At 36.8% G+C, this 21,851-nt stretch overlaps 2 protein-coding genes across 6 annotated transcripts in view; one reads left to right on the forward strand and one right to left on the reverse strand.

Moving 5' to 3' along the window:
* Positions 1-21,851, reverse strand: part of cacna1bb (calcium channel, voltage-dependent, N type, alpha 1B subunit, b) — a 264,119-nt gene that overhangs the window by 116,591 nt on the left and 125,677 nt on the right. For 2 of the 4 annotated variants that reach the window (XR_012396671.1, XM_073935096.1), the window contains exons 10-15: positions 10,119-10,234; positions 9,004-9,060; positions 7,075-7,164; positions 5,002-5,220; positions 3,828-3,940; positions 2,848-2,960 (exon numbers count right to left, since the gene is read on the reverse strand). Coding sequence is in view for 2 of the 4 variants with exons in the window: in XM_073935096.1 (XP_073791197.1) it covers positions 2,848-2,960; positions 3,828-3,940; positions 5,002-5,220; positions 7,075-7,164; positions 9,004-9,060; positions 10,119-10,234 (708 nt within the window). In the remaining 2 variants the exon portion in view is untranslated. Of the gene's footprint in view, positions 1-2,847; positions 2,961-3,827; positions 3,941-5,001; positions 5,221-7,074; positions 7,165-8,970; positions 9,061-10,118; positions 10,235-21,851 lie in introns of all 4 variants that reach the window. The other 2 variants (XR_012396670.1, XM_017352993.4) reach the window with 1 other exon arrangement.
* On the forward strand, positions 12,168-20,916 carry LOC101884429 (GTPase IMAP family member 7). 2 transcript variants are annotated; one of them, XM_073935097.1, is made up of 8 exons: positions 12,168-12,213; positions 12,401-12,457; positions 12,553-12,915; positions 14,039-14,394; positions 17,441-18,156; positions 19,180-19,298; positions 19,387-20,044; positions 20,193-20,916. In XM_073935097.1, the coding sequence occupies exons 5-8, from the start codon at positions 17,919-17,921 to the stop codon at positions 20,261-20,263; spliced, it is 1,086 nt and encodes a 361-aa protein (XP_073791198.1). In that variant the 5' UTR covers positions 12,168-12,213; positions 12,401-12,457; positions 12,553-12,915; positions 14,039-14,394; positions 17,441-17,918; the 3' UTR covers positions 20,264-20,916. The 2 variants fall into 2 exon arrangements, with proteins under 2 accessions (XP_073791198.1, XP_005161177.2); XM_005161120.5 differs by lacking the exons at positions 12,168-12,213; positions 12,401-12,457; positions 12,553-12,915 and having other exon boundaries at positions 14,032-14,394.

Here is a 21,851-nt window from a genome sequence, read left to right on the forward strand (position 1 = left end):
TTTGTTTATCAAAAGTTCCCGATTAGATTTGTTGTTTAAGCAATGGTATTCCCAGCACATACAGTATAATTAACTATCGATCTCCACTTGAAAAATGAAATCATAACTGAAGAAAAAACACTGACAGTCATGATCTGGCTATAACAGAGTCAAGACTGGATTAATATAAACACTGTATCACCTTGGACAAAAAAAAAAAAAAAGAGATGATAAGTTTGTAAAAACAAACTTAAGGAAAAAACTTCAGAAAAAAATCAAGAAAGTGCTTAGTGCCACTAACATTTTGTGGAACTAAGTAACCTACTTTAGTATGTGAAAAAAAGTATGTGAGCCAAGCTGTAGAGCCAAAATCATAGTATTCGCAATGCATGAGATAAGAAGTACTCAAATGGCCTACTAACTACCAAAGAATTGTGAAGTACACATCCAATGGACACTGTACTATTTCATGAGGGCACACTAGATAATTTACGAATGGAAGTGCCGGGACACTATATGCTGTTGGAGGAAAATGTTTCCTGACTCTCCTCCAAAACACCCCAAAATTGCTCAATAAAATTTAGGTCTGATGACTGTGCTGGCCATGGGAGATGTTCAACTTCACTTTGATGTTCAACAAATCACTCTTTTCACCAGTCTTGCTGTAAGTGTGCATTTACATCCTGTTACATGCCTGATACATGTCTGTTATGTCACCAATATGTGATATGACATGTGTCAGTAACACTTTATTTTGATCGTCCATTTGAGTATTAGTAGACTGTCTGCTTAATATTTGTTGATACTGCTGCTAAACAGGCAATTAACTGACTATAAGAAACTTTGCAAGTACATGTCAACTTACACTAACCCCAATCCTAGCCCTAACCCCAACATTACTAATAATCTAATGAGAATTTGTTGGTGTGTAAATTCAATGTAACTTAAATTCAACAAACGGACCTTCAAAATAAAGTGTTACTCATTTATGCTTTAGAATCTGTTTGGGTCACGCTAGACTTCAAAACCATGACATTTATATGGACATTGGAACAGTCATTACATAAAGACACACATTGCGGCATCTTTAAAAAAAATGCAATTTAAGATATAACACAACAACTGTCAATCCATCTGAAATTGTATACTTCCCAAATTTAGTACGTGAGGCAAGTATGTCCAAATTTATAGTTTTTGAAATGCAGTAGATGAGAATTACTCTATGGCCTACTAAGCATCACAAAATTGTCATGTGTGCATCAAATGGACACTGTTCTATCCCATGAGGCCACACAAAAGAATTTATGAATGGAAGTGTTGGGCATGTGATAATGCTAATGCTAATTGTATCTTAATGATAATCATATTGCATAGAGGTTTTTAACTGGCATGAATTCAATTCAAATTCAAATTTAGTACCTACTTAAGCAGTATGCGAATTCAGATGCAGCTCATATTATTATACATTCTACTACACTGCTCAAATACTACAAATTTAAAGTTTGTGTTCCTTTAATTCATTAAAAGGCATTACTCAACAGTCTTCTACAGGTCACACACCTTTACCCAAAGCAAACTCACGCGTAAGTGTTCACCAAATGAGAATCTTTAAATGCAGCAACAAGCAAAGTAGCTTGAATGCAAGTCATCAGAGAAAAAAGTGTAGTGTGACCAGACTTGTACTACCTGACAAAAGTCTTGTCACCTACGTTTTAGCGACAACAAATAATACTTGACTTCAACAATAAACTTGACTTCTAGTTGATCATTTGGTATCAGTCTTGGCTAAAATGAAAGGAAAAGACCTCTGGATTACGCTTATTTTACCAAAGCAAAATATGATCATGCCTTGATTTTTAATGATTTTAATGACTTTGTTTAAACAAAAGTCTTGTCACTTAGAATATAAAGTCATGGTGCAATGGAAAAATAATGAATATTGTGTATGACTCCTATGAGCTTAAGGGACTGCATACATACATCTTTGCAATGACTTAAATAACATATTAATAAAGTCAACTGGAATGGCAAAGAAAGTGTTCTTACAGGACTCCCAGAGTTTATCAAGATTCTTTGAATTCATCTTCCATGCCTCCTCCTCCATCTTACCCCAGACATGCTCAATAATGCTCATATTTGGTGATTGGGCTGGCCAACCCTGGAGCACCTTGACCTTCTTTGCTTTCAGGAACTTTGATGTGGAGCCTGAAGTATAAGAAGGAGCGCTATCCTGATGAAGAATTTGCCATCTCCTGTGATTTGTAATGTAATGGGCAGCACAAATGTATTAATACCTCAGGTTGTTGAGGTTGTTCACTCTGCAGATTTCTTGCACGCCCCCAATCTGAATGTAACCCCAAACCATGTTTATTCCTTCACCAAGCTTGACTGATATCTGTAAGAATCTTGGGTCCATGCAGGTTCCAATGGGTCTTCTGCATCATTTGTGATGATTAGGATGCAGTTCAACAGATGATTCATTGGGAAAAAAATCTACCTTCTGCCACTTGTGAAGTCAACTAGAATTCAAGTCATTATCTGTTGCTCTTACAACTGGGATTGACGACAAGACTACTGTCAGGTAGTGTACATACAGTATACTGTAAAATCAATTAGGTTTAGGTTTAGGTTTAACTTTATTTGTCCCCGAGAGGAAATTTGTCTTGGGCATAAAAGGTGCTACAACATTGTCTAAACAGACAGTAAAAATAAATAAAACAAAACAATTAAGAACAAACAGTTAAGAACATACATTGTTTACAGAGTAAGACCGTATATAAATATAAATATATAAATGAAACTGATTGTTAATCAGAAATCAGACTTGTTCATGTATGTACACAGGCAGATGTGCATTGATCTACTTACTTGGTTACTTTGAAGATACGGAGCAGACGCAGGGCTCTCAAAACACTGATTCCAAAAGACGCACCAGGCTGAATCGCTGCCCAGATCACCTCAAATATACTCCCCACAATTACCTTTAAATATGAACAAAGTCTCTTAGTTACATAAGTTCCTTATTTACCCCTTCAGATCTGAATTATTTTCAGTATCCAAAAAAGTCTTCGCTTAAGGCTTCCATAAATGAGACCAAATAAAAATAATACAAATATCAACATTATTTATTTCAATGGACAAACTTGAATAATATAACTTTAGTTTTTTTTTTTTTCTCTCTTTTATAGACTATACATAATTAGAACATTATTAAAAAGACCCATGCATTTAATGTCCAAACCCAGTACATTATAATGGAGAGGCTTTATTTTTAATCCTGATTTAAAGCTTTCAATACTTTCAATACATTTTAAACTTTACTAATTAACAAATGCAACCCTTCTTATGTATATACAATCTATGAAATATTGGCAAACATATCAACACATGTGAATACAACCATTGAAAATGTAGCCTACTTCTGTTTTTGGAATATAGTGTTGCCATGATTCTCTTCAATGTAGTGAATCTTTTAAAAATAACAACAAGAGGAGCTTTACTGCCATTTGATTGGTTGAAAAATATCCAATATGATGGATAGCAGGTTTTAAATTTGGTAAAATGCACCAGAAGCAAAACAATTAAAAATAAATTAATTAAAACATGACTTGACATGCCATGTTCATTGTAATTGGCACATGGTCAGAAAGGGGTAAAATACTCTGACTAGGAAACTCATGACATATCTAGAAAGCGACAGCTGGAGCGAATGTGAATAAACTAGCTGAGCCAAAAATCTTTAACATCCCTGTGGCATTGTAGTGTAGACACAAGTATCACAGCGGCTGAGGATGACCGACTGAATGCTAAAGCACAGGCTGGTCTGAATCATGTGTGCTGTGACTCACCCCAAAGTCAAAACAGTTGAACGAGGAGTGAAAGTAGTTTCTGGGCCCCAGGCCGTACATCTTCAGAGTCATCTCTGTCAGAAACAGACCCAGGAATACAAACTCTGCCAGGTCTAACAGCCCACAGAAATGAAAGGAGAGATTAGGTTATCCGTCAACACCCAGCTTTCCCCACACAAACCTTCAAAAGTAATGCACTTACAAGATAGCGCTGGGCAACACAGCTAAAAGAAGTAATATATCAGTCTTCAATACATTTTACACAAATGTACAAAAATATAGTTTATGTAAATGTATTATTTACAAGCAATTTTTTTATATAAATATATTTAATATTGTATAATATTGTTCATCTTATATTAATTTTTCATTTATAACATGGGTCTCAAACTCAATTCCTGGAGAGCCGCAGCTATTGAGCAGGTGTGAGTTGGAGGTGGTGGGAGCTAAAATCTGCAGAGTTGTGGCCATCCCGGAATTGAGTTTAAGACCACTGATTTATAATATATAATCATTTATTTTCCAATGTGTATATATCTACAGTGATTGGACAATAAGGCTCAAACACTATTATTATTTAATAACTGAAATGTTGAATTATTATTTAATAATAATTCATTAACTCAATAATGAATTATTTAGACCACAATAATGCAATAATATGGTGGAGGGCCTCCTTTTGCGGCCAATATGGCATCAATTGGTCTTGGGAATGACAAATACAAGTCCTGCACAGTGGCCAGAGGGATTTTGAGCCATTCTTCTTGCAGAATAGTGGCCAAGTCATTACGTGATGCTGGTGGAGGAAAACGTTACTTACTCCTAAAAAACACCACTAAAATACTCAATAACATTTAGATCTGGTGACTGTGCAGGTCATAGGAGATGTTCAACTTCACTTTCATGTTCATCAAACCACTCTGTCTCTATTCTTGGTGTGTGCCTCTTTTGATTAGTCCTCGAGCCGGGATTTGAACTCAAGACACCCTGACATGCTACTGCACCATATGTAGGCGCACTAACCAATTGGCTATTGTGCCAACAATACACTTTTTTTATTATTTAAAACTATTAGATCAAAACATGTCTTCATTTTTCTGTATTCACAATTTATGAGGCAATATGAGATTTTGCCATTATCAGTATCTGAATAGCTAGTATTTGTTTGGCTTACACAGGGCCTTGGTGAGCCACTCCGGCTGGTCATAATGGACAATAGCCACACACATCGTGTTCAATCCCACCAAACACAAAACGATCCAGTAGAAACTCTGTGCCTTCACCATCCGCCGGATGAAAAAGCGAATCCTTTTTTCCTTTCGACGGAAATATGAGGAGCTGTCGTTCTTACTGCTCTTCAGGCTAGCTCTGGCAAAAGGAGATCCAGGTGGTGCTGCAGAGAGGAGAAAATACAGTCATTCATTCATTCATTCATTTTCCTTCGGCTTAGTCCCTTATTTATCAGGGGTTACGACAGGAGAATGAACCGCCAACTGTTCCAGAATATGTTTTACGCAGCGGATGCCCTTCCAGTACTGGGAAACACCCATACACACTCACATTCACAAACATATTCATATACTATGGCCAATTTAGTTAAAGGTGCAGTAGGTGATCTTCCACAATCCTAACAGCTTAGCATAAATCTCTAAATCACAGTCCCTCCCCTGTCGTCTAGAGCCACGCCTCCTGAAACACGAGCACAGCAAAAGAACCCTCTCTCATGTGTTAAAAGCGACTAGTGCTTGTCCGGCAGCGTGCAAGCAAAACTGACATGCTACTTCATAGTGAATATTTAGAGTTGCATGGTAAACAATGTAGGGAGAGACTAGGCGGAATAGGGGTATTGTGTTTTGTTGTTAAACTAATTAAAATCTACATCATCGATGCTGTAAAAGGTCCCTTATAAAACTGAAAGTAGTCTTATCAATCTTTCATCGAAAGATTTTAGTAGCTGAATATAGTAAAGTTCGTTGTTGTTGAGGGAAGAAGAAGACAGGGTCGGCGATTCAGGTAAACAAACTGTTTTATTAATTTTAGATGCCACCACACATGTAGCAGTGTGTGTGTGTGTGTGTGTGTGTGTGTGTGTGTGTGTGTGTGTGTGTGTGTGTGTGTGCTCTCTCTTCTCTCGACTGCACCTCTCGTTCCCCTTAAGAAGGGAGTCTCTCCGGCCCAATCACTAGAAAGACAGGTGTTATTTATCATTTCTGATTGACCTGCTGATTAGCCGCCGGGCTCCTAGCATGCTCTCCCCCCTTATTGGGTGTTCGATCACGCTTACTTCTCCACACTAAACAACACTTCTGTGAAGATATAACCCATTTGTAACAACAAAATCTAACGCTACATCAGCTTTGCATGAAGCTAAAAGAGTTTTAAAACAGAACATTACCTGTGTAAGAGAAATCATTCAGACATGTTGTCATCCTTTCTCCAGCGTGCAAAGGTAGTTCCAATATTGATTCAGGTTTTTAAAAGGTTTTGTTTCAGCATGTTTTTACCGATCGCGCGAGCGCGTGCGTGCTCTCTATCGTGAACACGCGGCGGTCGGTGGAGATGTTTACAAACGGCTGCGCAGTTGTTCAAATCTGCATTTGCTGACAGACAGATTGGGCTACTTATCGGAATTATGAGAGATGTCGGTCCGACTCTATTTAATTGGATGAATATTTTTTGGTTTTATGCCTTACCCAAAATATAAAATACATATAAATACATTTAGATCATTTACTGTAATCATTACTATTAGACTGTAAAGAGACTTTCAACCAGCACAACAAAAAATTCTATTGAAGAAAATCACCTACTGCACCTTTAATCCAATTCACCTATAGAGCATGTCTTTGGACTGTGGGGGAAGCTGGAGCACCCGGAGGAAACCCACGCCAACACGGGAAGAACTTGCAAACTCCACCGGGACTCAAACCAGAGACCTTCCTGCTTCGAGGTGACATTGCTAACCACTGAGTCACCGTGCTACCCAAAAATACAATTAAAATACCTTAATAGAAGATACTTTTTTATTTATTCATTAGACACATCAAAGGTGTGGTTATAAATTGGTTATAAATTAGTCTATCACCCCTTTGAAAAAAGAACACCTTGAATACTGAAGCAGTACTAATATACAGTCATCATGCTCCCTGATCATTAAGATTCTATGCTTATATTTGTCTTAACAGGATATTTCTGTGCATTACAGTAAAAAGGCCAAAAGCTTCTCAAGGCAAAAGGTCAAGCTTACCGACAGAGGAGATGTCTGTGAAATGTTCGTCTCCCTCTTCAGCACTGATGAGGTCATTTCTACCCTTTCTGGACTTTGTTCTTTTTAGAACTGAATGCAGAAATGCATAAAAATGCACACAAATACATTCAATTATCATTTGAGAACTGAAATATGAGACATTTCACAATATAATTAGTACATTTGTCATTGTTTGCTGAAAAAAGAATAAAAGAAAAAGAAAAAAAAACAATATATGAATAAATCTTAAGGGTTGCAGTGTCACAAGATAAACTTGATATATGTCATCGTGAAAACATTAAAGTGGTCCGTTCTAAATAACGATCACATTAAAGACAGCTTGAATGGAATTTGCAGAGACTTTAATATCAGTATGTTAATGTACTTCCAACTGAAAATAAATACATCGACTGGGAGGTGGGGCTATCTTTTTGCGCAGCATTCTCTCATAGCAAACTAATGGTAAAATAGGCAGGGTTAAGAATATTGTGGCTGTCCGCAACTCCAAACGCAGAAGCAAAGGGTCAGACTTTTTTTTCCAGTGGATTAACTTTTATTGGATTTTATTGTTCTTCAAAAGAACATGTTTGCTAGCAAAATTAACTCTGTAGATTTTGATTTCACATGGACTTGGAGGGTCAGTGAGAGTATTTAAAATGTATATTTGAAAGGGTTAATAAATTATTTTTACATAAACAAAAGTATACTAACAAATACTAGTTCAGTCATGAAACTCTAACGTTCGCAGGAGTGCTTGTATCTCTTTCGATAACCAATCAGCTATATACCCAGTAGAAGTAGCTCCAGTCTCCAGACTGCACGCTCGTATCTACTCTCTGCCACCCCCTGCTAGATCTGCTACAGGGATTCATTTGCAGCTCATGTTTACTGCATATGTAGTGCTAACCGTTTTGCTAATAGTTCTGCAGGTCTCTATTTATTGTGGTAAGATTGAGTGAAGTACTCGCTTCCAGCAGCAGCACCGCAGCAGATCTAGACCGCCAAGGTAAACATATGCACTTGCATTCTTTAAATAATTCATTCATTCATTCATTCATTCATTCATTCATTATCATCAATAAAAATATTGTCATCTTACTCCAAGAGTTGTCATGATGACTAAACTAAAATAATTCAATTATTTATTTAAATAAGCTTCATATGAGTGTCTGGCAACAGTGAGGAATGTGTGTACAGGCTTGAATTGACACTAGAAACACAATCCTGTATTCCAAACACTTTCACACTTTTACTTTCTCAAATCCATAAATCCCCTCTACCCCATACATTAAAAAGGAATATTTGGTAACCCTGATTGTTTAATCGCCTGATCATTAAGATTAAGAAACATTTTATCCCTAACTTTTTACATTACTACTAATTTCCATGTATTTTGAGAACTAATTTAATGTCCTGCTGTATAGGACACAGTTACTGTAGGTTAGGGATGTCACTACAGTCAGCTAGTTAGTACCAAAGCCTGTGTGGCATGCATGAATCTATACGTGCATCTAATCCAATTATTCCAGTCATCTTAATCTGTGTAATTAGCCCTGCCTTCCAGAACAGCATAAAACTGACAGAGATTATGAGCATTGATAAAAATGAAGAGTCTCTGAACAAGTGCAATAGCTCACAATGGAAACGTATGCAAGAGAGTTAACATGGGGCTAATGCCACAACCCATTTCTTTAACACAACATGAGTCCAATTCTTAACTATAAACCACGCCCAGGTGAAAAGATCTGATTTATGAAATGCACAAAAACTCAATTTTCGAGCAAAATCATAATCACATATGAGGGTTGATGGAGAAAAAGGTCATACTTTCCACTGGCCTGGTTTATCATAGGATTCTATGGTACACCAGCCCATGGACCCTTGCCCTCTTTTCACCTGGGTTGTTCTGTTTCCGCCTGTACCACGCACCATCCAGAGGGGATTTCTCCTCAGCGTTCTGGTCTTCCTCCGCCAGCAGCACCTCCTCTGTAATCCAAAAATAACAGTAAGGGTGCTGAATATTTAAAACCATAATAGGACACATGCAATGTAAAGAATTTAGACCTGTTCAAGTGAGTACAAACAAAGAAAATATCTGCATAAAAAGTACTATAATTAAGTTTTTTTTGTTTGTTTGTTTTTAAGTGATGAAACTGTACAATATATGAGTAAGTAAGTGAGCCACCTGTACTTTAAAGTCATTTATTACCATTTATTCCCAATTTGTTTACCCAAAAATTCTAATAACCTCATCATTTACACTTCATTGAGTGATTTTAAAGCTTCTTCCATTGAACAAAAAATGTATTTTAATTAATGCTGCTTGCTGGGACCCACCGTTTTAGCATAGTAGAAAAAAACAAATTACTATGGAAGTCAATGGGTTCCAGCATTCTATAAAATATTTATCGTGTTCAACAGAAGAAACATAGGTTCAACACTTTGATGTATTTTAAAAATGTTTTGTTGTGTGTGTAATTTCCCTGCAGGCACAGAACTTCAATATGACATCATACTGTTGTTGTACCCCAACGTACCCACAACGTCGTGGGGATGTTGGGTTTCGTTTTGAAATGAAAATCGGGTTGATATCAGAACCCAACTTCAGGCTGACATCAATGTTTGATGTCCAACCTAAAATTAACCAAATATCTGTCTAATCATGTTACACCTTGACGTTGTGTGGACGTTACCACTATGACTTCTATCAGAAACTTTTGGTCACTTTCCAACACAACCTAAAATCAACCAAATATCAACATAATTTGACATTGTAATTGGACATCAAAATAAAATTGTCCTTAGACGATGGCTAGACATTGAATTTTGGTCACCTGACGATATGAAATAAATCTAACCTAATATAACGTCTTATGATGTTGTGTGCCTGCTGGGTTTCTCTATGCCTTCCAGCTTTGCACAATTCAGGCCTCTTATGAATAAGCTTCTTTCTATAGTTTCACATTTAATAAATACTCTCAACCCTGTGTGTATATAAAGCTGATTCTAACTGTACACCAGAGAAATGTCACTTTTACACTAACCTGCTTTGCAGATCCATTCCAAGTAGCCGGTGAGCTCCCTCTCAATCTGCTGCTGTCTGCGAAGCTTTAAGAACTCCTGCCTCTTCTCCACTCGCTCCCTCTCTTTGGCAAACTCTCTAAGAGCAAACACACACATTTGCAAAATAATTTGTAAAAATGTTTAAAAAGTAATTTTTGAGCATTCTATAGTAAAAAGCTTTCATGAGTGCATCATGTTGGAAAATGTAATTTAAATGATTGGAAAATAAAATATTTTTGCATTATTTTTCAGGCATATATTTCCTGAACATACTTAAATTGCCTTGAAACATTCATTCCTTCATTCCTTTTTTCATTCAGACACCCCCAAATATGTCTGTAAAGCATGGCTATAACAATGTGATCTGCATTTCAGTTCAATAAATTTTTTTTTAAATTCAGATCAAAAGATGTTTGTCTGTCAAAGATTATGAACCATGTTTAGTTGAAGTCAGAATTATTAGCCCCCTCATGTATTAGCCTCCCTGATTTATTAGCCACCCTGTTTATTAGCCCTCGTTTATTTTTCCCCATTTCTGTTCAACGGAGAGAAGACTTTTTAAACACATTTCTAAACATAATAGTTTTAATAACTTATTTCTAATTTATTTTATCTTTGCAATGATGACAATAAATAATATTACAATAGATATTTTTCAAGACACTTCTATACAGCTTAAAATGACATTTAAAGGCTTAACTAGTTTTATTAGGTTAACTGGGCAAGTTAGGGTAATTAGGCAATTTATTGTATAACAGTTGTTTGTTCTGTAGACTGTTGAAAAAAATATATATAGCTTAAAGAGGCTTATAATTTTGACCTTAAAATGGTGTTTAAAAAATTAAAAACTACTTTTATTTTAGCCAAAATAAAACAAATAAGACTTTCTCCAGAAGAAAAAATATTATCAAATATAATGCGAAAATTTCCTTGCTCTGTTAAAATCATTTGGGAAGTAAAATAATAATAATAATAATAAATAAATAAATCAAAGGGGGGCTAATAATTCTGACTTCAACTGTATATCAATAAGATGACACATTCAATAAGACCCAAAGACAATACACCACCTAAGGTGAATTATTATAAATAATAGGAGTGTAGGTAGTTTAACTTGCATGCTCACTTAAAAAGTTGTTGAAATATAGATCAGATGCTCTAATAAGACCAGTTTAAAAACTGGAGTTGACATTAATAAGATATTATTTAGAAATAAACAACCATTTTTAGTTATTATTTTAGTATTAGGGAAAGGGTTACTGTTATTAACCTCCTCTTGCACCTACCCATAACTGAGACTGACTCAGTTAAGTAACCCCAATATTGAGAATCTATGCCAAACTAGTGTAGTTGTTAGTTACCTCAGTTCAGTAACCCCAATGTTAAGAATCTATGTCAAACTAGTGTAGTTAGTTGTTAGTTATCTCAGTTGAGTAACCCCAAGGTTGAGAATCTATGCCAAACTAGTGTAGTTAGTTGTAGTGTTCTGTTCTGAAAAATCTGAGAGCTAACCTATATAGATGAAATTAAAGCTTGTTTTATATTATTTATATTATGTAAAATAATTGATTAATGTATAAAACAAAAATAAAAACATATAAACAGTTGTGTCACATTATACATTTTTGTATAGCATACCATAGCAAATGTTTGTAGTGCTTTAACTTTCCAGAAATACAGCATACACTGAACCTACTGTACACTCACAGTAAACATTAGCAGATACATGGTCTGCATTATAGGAACTGTGCTTTATATATAACAGAAGATTTTATAGCAATCATTGTGACAAAAAAACAAAAACAGGAAAACAGATTCATGCATAAAACTCAAAAAGAAGAGTATTCTGTCAAGTTGTTTATTTTACATGGATCAGGCTGCCAAAAAGAAAGTAATGGTTGTTTTTGATTAAATATGTTTTATGTATAGTATTTTATAAAATAAAGGACTACAAATAAGCAGTATTGAAGCAAAATTGTTTGAAAAACTGGCAACCTGTAGATTATAGAAATATGGAGTAAAACAGGTTTGCACGTTTCACTTTCATTTTAAATTGCTGCGCATTACAAAAAGCAGGTAAGACTTTGTATTTTATTCAAAACAAAATTTGTATAAAAAGTCTCTCTCACAGACAATTTAAATCTAAAGATAATCTATAAATTATCTATATCTTTATCTTTATTTAAAGATAAATCAGCCAACACATTCAACACATAGTAAGTTATCATATGAAAGAAAACCAATGTTGTTGTTTATTAAACAGGAAACTAGAAGGTGTCTGAACAACAGACAATGAAAACTCTCTCAACAGCTGATTCAAGTAAGTTTTGATTGTTGTGCTAACCTTATCTATGTCATGCATATTTTGACAGTGAACAAACTCCAAAACCTAATAATTTTTATAACTTTATACAGGCAAAACAACTGAGATTAGAATTATTCTTATTGGGGGTCGAGATCTGAGAGGAATAAAAGCAAGTGGAAAAAGTTCAACAGGAAACATAATTCTGGGCAGAGATGCTTTTGAAGTTGGAAAAAGAACTGCCCGGTGTGTTAAAGCAGAGGGAGAGATACATGGGAGACATGTGACTGTGGTTGACACTCCAGGGTGGTGGTGGCATTACTGTGTGGGAAATACAGTACTCCAAAATTTGACATGATGGAAATCATGAAAAGCCCAACACTGTGTGCGCCTGGACCTCACGCTTTTCTTTTGGTCATTCCTCTAGATAATGTGTTTCCACAAGTCTATAGAATGGCTCTGAATGAACACCTGGGGCCTCATGTACGAAGACTTGCGTGGAAATCTTACTAAAACATTTGAAAAAATTTCAGATGTATGAAACACTGCGTACGCCGAATCTCACGCATATTCTTTTGTACATCTGAATGAACGTGAAACTGAGCGCAACATGCACGAGCACAAAACCCCTCCCTGCCTCCTCACCCGTATGAATATGCTAATGACTATGCTAATGGAAAACCCAACGAAAAAGCAATGGCAAAAGCAAGCAAAAAGAGAAACTTTGAACAGAATGTGAATTGGAGGTGCTGCTTTCGGAGGTAGACCGGAGAAAAGCGGTGTTATTTGCAAGTTTGTTCTCCGGAATTAACAACAAAAGAAAAAAATAGAGTGGGAGAGTTTAGCTGATGCGGTCAACACAGTTGGGTCTGAACATATCGCACTGAGTGCATTAAAAAAAAAAAAAGAAATAGTGTGGTTTATATCTGTAAATTGTTGCAGGTCGCTTAACAGTCTCAGTGGCGCGCTCGTAAGATGCTTGTGATCATGAATTGATACGTACGAGCATGAACTCGACTCAAATCCAGTGTCTGATGAACTCATTTTTGTTTTTTCCCCCGCTACATATCAGATTTTGCCAACTATTTATCACGAGAAAGACAAGTAGGAATCATCAATAAGTTCATATCAATAAGCATCATATTTTATTTGCACATTTATTGAATGGAAATGTTTCTGATTCATGCATGCAAATTCATCTTCAGATAGTGTCTTTATAGCAATGTGTGTGCGGTAGATTGCTCAGATTACATTGGGAAAACAGGCGACTGCTGCAAATTGTGCTTTAATGTTTAGCTGGTCAAATGTATGGTATGGAAACCTTATATACCTGCTGAACCCGTCTCATACAGCTGCCATTGCAAGGCTCAGACACTTTGTAGAGAGGAATTTAACACAACTGCCTCTAGGAGTCGCCAATGGAAATAAAACACGCACAAAAAATGTGCGTACGCCTGCCAGAAAGCTGCCGTGAAGCTGCGCACATTCCCACGTTCAGTTTATTGTTAGTAAATCCAAACGTGAGCGATTCTGAGCGTGAAACCTGGCGTACGCAAAGTTTTTGTGCGTACGCAGCGTTGATACATGAGGCCCCTGGAGTTTTTGTCAGAAAACCTTTGGAAACACATTATAGTGCTTTTCAGCTGCATATCTCCACATGATGATACATCTTTGAAAAACAACTGGAGAAACTGGCCAGACCTCCAACTGGTTCTGGAAAAGTGTCAAAACCGGTATCATGTTCTCAATATTAAAGACAGGGAAGACCGCTCTGGAGTGATCACTCTGCTGAAAAAAATTGAGGAAATGGTAGCACAAAACAATCACAATTACTTCGAAATGAGCAAATGTGTCTCTGTAGAGGATGAGCAAGAGAAAATTAGAAAGGTAAAAGTCAAACAGAGAATCCTTGCTGTCAAAAAAAAAGAGGACTGAACTACAAGTACGCAATAAAGGTAAGAAACTATTGAATTTTAAAAATAGACCCATAACTGATTTTGGTATTTGAGAAAATTAACCTAAAATATATATTTAAATCCAACCAGCTTTGACACACTTATCTGCATTAATATTAAAGACTCTATTTTAATGATCTAAGCGCAAAGTCTAAAATGCATGGTCTAAAAGCATTAAGAGCATCTAAATCCACTTTTACTATTTTAAGGATGGAAAAATGCGGTTTGTGCCGCAGCGCATGGTCAAACAGGGTTGTGCTTATTCTCTTAATAAGTTATGGGTGTTTTGAGCATAATGTCGGCATCTAATATACATTTTTTGTAACAGTTTAGTCCTTTATTTTTTTTCATATGAAGATATTTGTGTATTGCTGTACATCCTATGCATGTTAAGCGTTTAAACCTGCACGTAACTTGACTTTAGTCCAGCTTTTACTTGGTCAGTGACGCAGTCGATTTCAGTTTCTCAAAATAGCAACTAAACACACCTTCTTTATAGACCAGCAAACCCATGAGCTCACAAAGTGGTGCAAATGGATTTGCTATTTAAACAATGTGGTGCAAAATGTGACAATTAGGGTTGAGCTGGTCTGAAAATAGTAACAAATTGTGCCAAACACGTCTTGTGTCTTATCATACACTCGGTATGATAGGGCCCTACAGTAAGTTTGCAGCAAATATAAATTCAGCTGCCAATAAATCATAGCTAGTGGTGGAAAAAGGCTATATATGCAAATTTCTTGTACTATTTTTCACATTATTTCATGGCACCAAGTATCAAAATCTTCCAACTCAAAAAGACACACCAACACGATACAGTTCGTCAAGCTTTTAGCAAACAAAATTATATGTAAAGGATGAAGTACATTCAGTTGTTTTTGCAGAAAAAAATCCTGACAGGTTTATTGGGAGCCCGAAGCAAAGAGGAGGACTGTTGTATAAGGCTGCGTTCACACCAGACGCGGAACGGGCGTCAAGCACGAGTGATTTACATGTTAAGTCAATACAAACGCGCGAATAGACATCCTGTGGCGCGATACGCGTGAATGGCGCGGCGCGAATGACGCAAATTGCGCGAATGGCGCAGGCGAATTGAGCGTTTCCGCGCGTTTAACGCGAATCTCTCGAATTTGAAAATCTGAACTTCAGCATACATTCGCGCCGCGTTAACCAATCAGAAGCTTGCTCTTGTGGGGGCGTGATTGTGACGTAGAACCTGTTCAGTTCATCAAACTCGGCTTGGCTCAGTCAGAAGCACCGCTAAAAGCATCCGTCATCCAGGTTAAGTTTCTGGAGGAGTTTATGAGCTCACAGAGCTGGATGCACGTCTGAAAGGATGTAGTGGACTCAGAAACAACCCTAAACATATCGACGCTGTTTTTCAGTCTTCATAAAGCACATAAACACTGTTATTTTCTTCATAAAATCCATGTTAGCCATTTAGCTATGAAGCTAGAGTCTTCGGGCAGACAGAAGCCCTGCCCATCACGCGAATCCGCGTCTGTTCTGAAGTGAATTTGACACGCGAATGAAGCGGGGTTTGACGCGCAAATGAAGCGAGTAAAATCAAATGTTCATGCGGCTATTTACGCGCGAATAGCGCGATTTATCCGCGTGTTCTGCGTCTGGTGTGAACACAGCAAAAGACTGAAGGGTTTTATCTAGTAAAAACAACAGCCTGGATGTACTTTATCCTGTTTTTTCCTGGCTACTTTCCACGAAATGTAAAAGATTAGACAAAAGAATTTCTGAGCAGTAAATAAAGGGCCATGAAAGCCCCCTCTTTCGGTTCAAGTCTACCTCAGAATCTTTTTTAAAAATGCTCGAGATGGGTGTGGAGCATTGCAAGCAGAGAGGGGGGTGGTCGTGGCCGGCAGAGCAGGATAGAAAGAGGGGAGCCAACAACTGTTGTCAAAATGAGACCCAAACCGTAAGGTGACCCATGATTTTATAGTTTACAAAGTTAAAGTGCAAAGAAATTAACAGTAAATAATTTAATGCCCTGCTACATTTGCTATTCGTATTTTCATTTACACATAACCACAATTAGTCATATCATTATAAAGACAATTGTGTTTATATAAACACTATAAATAAGGAGGACTTCTCTCCTCCTCAATCCAGACACAGTGGATAGCAGTGCAGCAGGTCTCTTGCCCTGTCTATTCCAACCATTAGCCCTGCCGGTAATCTAAAGGATTTTAAACATAGGCGAACACAGCAGAATGGATATAGGCGATGTGTCTGAATGGTAAAGAACTAAGTTTGCCATTCTCCAATTCTTATACAGCTCTCTCGACAAAAATGCTTGCTGTAAACCAACAGCTTGCTGTATCGACATTGGCAGTATCGCATGGAAAAACATGCAACAAACCTTGTGGATCATGGAAACAAACACATATGACGCGGTATTACCGAGTCATTGGGTCTCACACAGCTTTGCAGGTCTGCATTGCCTTCAGAAAGCACGTGCTCTCATGAATAATTAAGAAGCAGGGTCTTCTAAGAAAACTTCACTATAAATAATAATGAGAAATTATTAGCACCCAGATGAGCCTGTGTTATTCAGTGGCTGATATCTCGGAATAGCATACATTGGACCAGTTAGAATCAAGTATTCACAACAGCAAACAATGACCAAACAATTTTAATCACTGGCTTCTAATCTAACAAAGGGCTTGAGTTTTTCTCTTTGTCCCTTCAAAGTGCAGTATACATACTGTTTATATCAACGGAAGTGCAGCGAATATAACTTTCACTTAACTTGTGTTGAGTCTGTCCCAACATGTAAAGAGAGAAAACCAGATATTCCGGTATTTAAATTCAAAAGCCAGCGCTCATGTATTAAAGTCTGCATTTTAATTTCAGTAACTGTTCAAACTTCTCTTTTATTGGATTTTTGCACGGCATAAAAGAGGATACTTCCAAAACAAACTAACTCTCTTATCAGAAATACATACATTCCCAGGAAACCCACAACACATAAATAATCTGCAAAACCAAATTATCAATATGCAGTTATTAATTCAAATGTGATTTCTTTCAGGTAAGGACCAACAACTCACTGATATACAGATTGTAATGCTTGGAGCATCATGGGCTGCAAAGAGCTCTGCAGGGAACCTCATTCTGGGCAAAGAAGCTTTTAAAGTTGATGAATCAAGAACAACGACATGCTGTGAGGTTGGACATGCTGAAGTGCATGGAAAAAAGTTGACTGTAGTTGATACTCCGGGCTGGATCTGTGATCATCCTCTCGAAAAAACACCAGCAATTGACAAACTGGAAATTAAACATAGTCTGCATCTATGTGCTCCTGGTCCACACGCTATTCTGCTAACTGTTCCAGCTGCCACAGCCTTTAAAAAACCATATCAAACATCTGTGGCAGAACACATGAGTCTTTTAGGGAAGGATGTGTGGAGCCACACAATAGTACTATTCACTAGAGGAGACTGGCTTGGGGATACAGTACAACCATCGAGGAACGTATTGAAGAAGAAGGAGAGCATCTTGAATGGCTAATGGAACGGTGTGGGTACAGATACCATGTTTTCAACTGTAAAAAGCACACTGACAGCATACAAGTCAAAGAGCTCCTTGATAAGATTGAGGAAATGGTGATGGAAAACAATGGGCGACGTTATGTGCCAGATGAAAAAAGCAATCCATCCACTGAGCTTCAGGCGAAGATTAAGAGAGCCAAAAAAGACACAGAGAAAAAGCACAGACAAGACCATATTCTTCAAAATCTGCTTAAAGGTACAAGTGTGTGTGTGTATACTACAGTTAAAGGAAAAATTATTGGCTCTCCTGTGTATTTACTTTCTTTTTTAAATATTTCCCTAACGATGTTTAACAGAGCAAAGGATTTTTCACTGTATTTCCGATAATGCATTTTTTTTCTTCTGGAGAAAGTTTTTTTTTTTTTTTTTTTGGCTAGATTAAAAGCAGTTTTACATAAAAAAAAAAAAATAAAAAAAAAACATTTTAAGGTCAATGTTATATCATTATTATATAACAGTTCTGTCTGGTTCTTGAATCTGAGTGGCTGATAGCCGTGCGATATTCTGCAAATAACAGCACTCATCTAGGTTCACTTGTGTATTACTCTGCCTACATACAGCGACAAGCAGAGGACAACTACAGTTTGACAAATATTGCAGCTGTTGGGCAACATAATACACTTTTGATGCTTTTTTAGTCAATAATGTAGTTGTTCAGATTGCAATTAAGTCAGTTTATTAATAAAGATAGTGCTTATATTTAAATATTTATAACTTCTGAGATACAGTGCGTCAGCGACCATTAGCCTGTCATTGAGCGGACCAAAAATGCTTGACGTTGTCCATCTACAAAATGGCAACAGAGACCGCATAATAAGCCTTGGCTTTATTGCATTGGCTTTTTCAGGGTTAGTTATTGCGATCTCCCGATTGCAACAGAAAATATACTGGGAAATTTTTGTAGACTGATGGCATTTCATGCCGTTCAGCCTTATAATCTTAAAATGTGAGCAAAATCACCTGTTTTGTCATCACTTTAGACATTACGCTAGAGAATCATTCAAATACTAGCTCTAAAGTGACATATGTGAAGTAGCAACGATTCTGCTGTTCTGACGTCAGCTGCTGATATGAAGGAATGGTGGATGAAAGTAGTTCCTCCTACAAAAGGATGTTTAGACTCTCTGTGTTTGATTTTCTTTTTATATACATGGTTATGCCAGTGAACTGTTGAATAGATGCAATATCACACTCGTAGTTGTTTCCTTCTCAACAACAGAAAGGGAAGAACAACTATCGGAAATTAGGATTGTGCTTCTTGGACGAGAAGGAGTTGGGAAAAGCACATCAGGAAACATGATTATGCAAGGAGATTTTTTTGAGACTACTCTAGAAGAGGTATTTATTATATTTTTGATATCTTTAAAACAATATTTTTATTTAATTCATTTATGCCTGATGATTTTGGTATTGATATTGTGTCTAGGGATTTAAAGACCAGAGAAGAACAAGTCGATGTGTGATGAAACAGGGGAAAGTTGAAGAATATCACATCTCTGTGGTAGACACACCAGGCTGGTCAACATCCCATTTAAACCACGCAAAAGAAATTTTTTGCAGCGTGAAAGTTTGCTCACCAGGACCACATGCATTCCTGCTTGTGTTGCCTCTGAATCAGTCTTTTAGAAAAAAATCTGAACAAACAGTGAAAGAACTCATGAATCTTTTTGGAGAGCATCTCTGGAAACATACTCTGATTATATTCTCCGGATCTTGGCTGAAGGACAGACCAGTTGAACAGTATATTGCGTGTGAAGGAGAAGCCCTGCAGAGCTTGATAAGAAAATGTGGAAACAGATATTATAAACTAGACCATAAGAGTCAAAGCAAAAATCTGCTTAAGATGATTGGTGTGATGGTAGCAAAAAACCGAGGGGAATATTTCACAACAGAAAAGAAAGAAAAAACATCAACATCACTCTTCCAGAGGCTTATTGGGAAAGTGCTCACTGAGGAGGAGTGGAACAAACGTGAGGATGAACTAATTGACAAGATGCTGGAGGCTGCAGTTGTGGATCTAGATGAAGAATCCAATCAGCCATCTGCCAGACAAAAGGCAAGCTATGAATATGGAATCCCCAGTAGTAAGTTTCTGTTTATCTGTATTGTAACAAACATGAGTTAACTAATAACACGGTAAATAACTGCTGTTTTCTGCAATCCTATCTTCCAATTTGGCTGTCATTTGTAATCAAATCATATATGTACCACAAATTTTTGTTGTACTTTCAGTGAGTGGAGATTCCTTGTCTGATACCGTCAATTCAATTGGAGTTAAAAAGTGGGAGTTCTTCGATGAGTGAGACTATTCCAATGTATGAGGGATCTAATACCATGTCTGATACTGAAAGTTCAACTGAAGTTGATACTCTTAGTTCTGAAGTCAAAGAATCTCAATGGCTCAAGCACCTAAGAAATAGACCATCATCATCTGGATATGACTCCATGGGCAATGCATAAAGTTCTCGAATATCAATAATGGAAATATCAAAGACAACATCCCCCTGAAGGATACCGATCCTGTTCACAAGAACATTTCAATATACACAAGAAGCCCAAAAACAAAACGCAAAATCTGCATTGATATAGAATCAGTGTTCTCTAAAATCCAAGCTATGCACATGTACAATATGAGGACTGGGTAAAATATCTCAATATGATCAGCTTCGCTCTAGTAGTTTTGTCATTGCTCTGTTGATTTTGCTGTGTCCTGAATTGGCTGTTGGTCAACAGGTTATATAAATATGTTTTTGAACCATGTCTGTACAGTATGTACGTATTAATTAATTTTAATGTGTAAAACTTTACAAAAATGGTATGTGACACATTTTTTGTGTTTAAAAAGTGTTTAAATGGGCAGACTGTAAGATTTTTATAAAATTACTAAAGAATTTGAATATGCAAAAGTACAATTTAAATATGTATTTATATCAATAAACCTTGACTTTTAAAACCTACTTTTAACCCTTGATGTGTCTTTGAGAACACACACATATACATGTATTGTATATATGTATAATAAATAAATGTATAATAAGAATAATAAATAGAAACATTTTAGTTATTACATATACATATAATCACTGTGGTCTCAAAAAGTATGTATGTATGTATATATATATATATATATATATATATATATATATATATATATATATATATATATATATATATATATTAGGGGTGTCACAATTTAGATTTTTAATCGAAAACGACCGAAATTTATGCTCAATTTCGATTATCGAATCAAAAAATAGAATCGTCGATGCTGCCACGCCCCCATGTCACGTCAGATTAGCTTGCCAAGCGGGGAAAAAACAGGCTTGTTGAAGTGCTTGTTGAACTGCAGATACAGGAGACCCGTCGACAGAACTTAAACCCTCTCCTCTTTCAATGAAGTCGCCGGTGTGTAAGCATTTTGGATTTCCAGTGAGTTATGTTGACAACACAAATATTCGTGTTGTCGACAAAAAAAAAACACAGTTTTGCAAGCTCTGCTATGTACGTATTAGGGATCGTCCGATAGACAACACCGGCATCGCGATCCTCCGCCCGCCCCCGTTACAAATCCGCTCGCGAAAAGTACACACTCAGGCCCTGTTTACACTGTCTTTGTTTTTAAATGGCATTTTAGAACGACAATGATTTGACATCCACAGTGGCGTGTAGCATTTCTGAGCAGCCCTCCTTCCTCTCTACCTCTGAAAATGCACATCACGTGACCACACACACACACACACACACACACACACACACACACACACACACACACACACACACACACACACACACAGCCATGGGCTCGAGACTGCTTCGATCTTTCACTCACTTGTACTTAGTCATTTTAGCGAACACCTCAGATACTGTTGGCTGGTTCCTGTTGGTTGTGCG

This window comes from Danio rerio, chromosome 21 (assembly GCF_049306965.1).
Source record: "Danio rerio strain Tuebingen ecotype United States chromosome 21, GRCz12tu, whole genome shotgun sequence".
NCBI lineage: Eukaryota > Metazoa > Chordata > Actinopteri > Cypriniformes > Danionidae > Danio > Danio rerio.

Excerpts from the sequence above, each read along its gene's own strand:
- LOC101884429 (XM_073935097.1), top strand. The coding sequence starts at position 17,919 with ATGGAACGGTGTGGGTACAGATACCATGTTTTCAACTGTAAAAAGCAC. Across the intron at positions 19,299-19,386 it reads TTGAGACTACTCTAGAAGAG|GGATTTAAAGACCAGAGAAG; the intron begins GTATTTATTATA and ends TATTGTGTCTAG. Across the intron at positions 20,045-20,192 it reads TGAATATGGAATCCCCAGTA|TGAGTGGAGATTCCTTGTCT; the intron begins GTAAGTTTCTGT and ends TTGTACTTTCAG.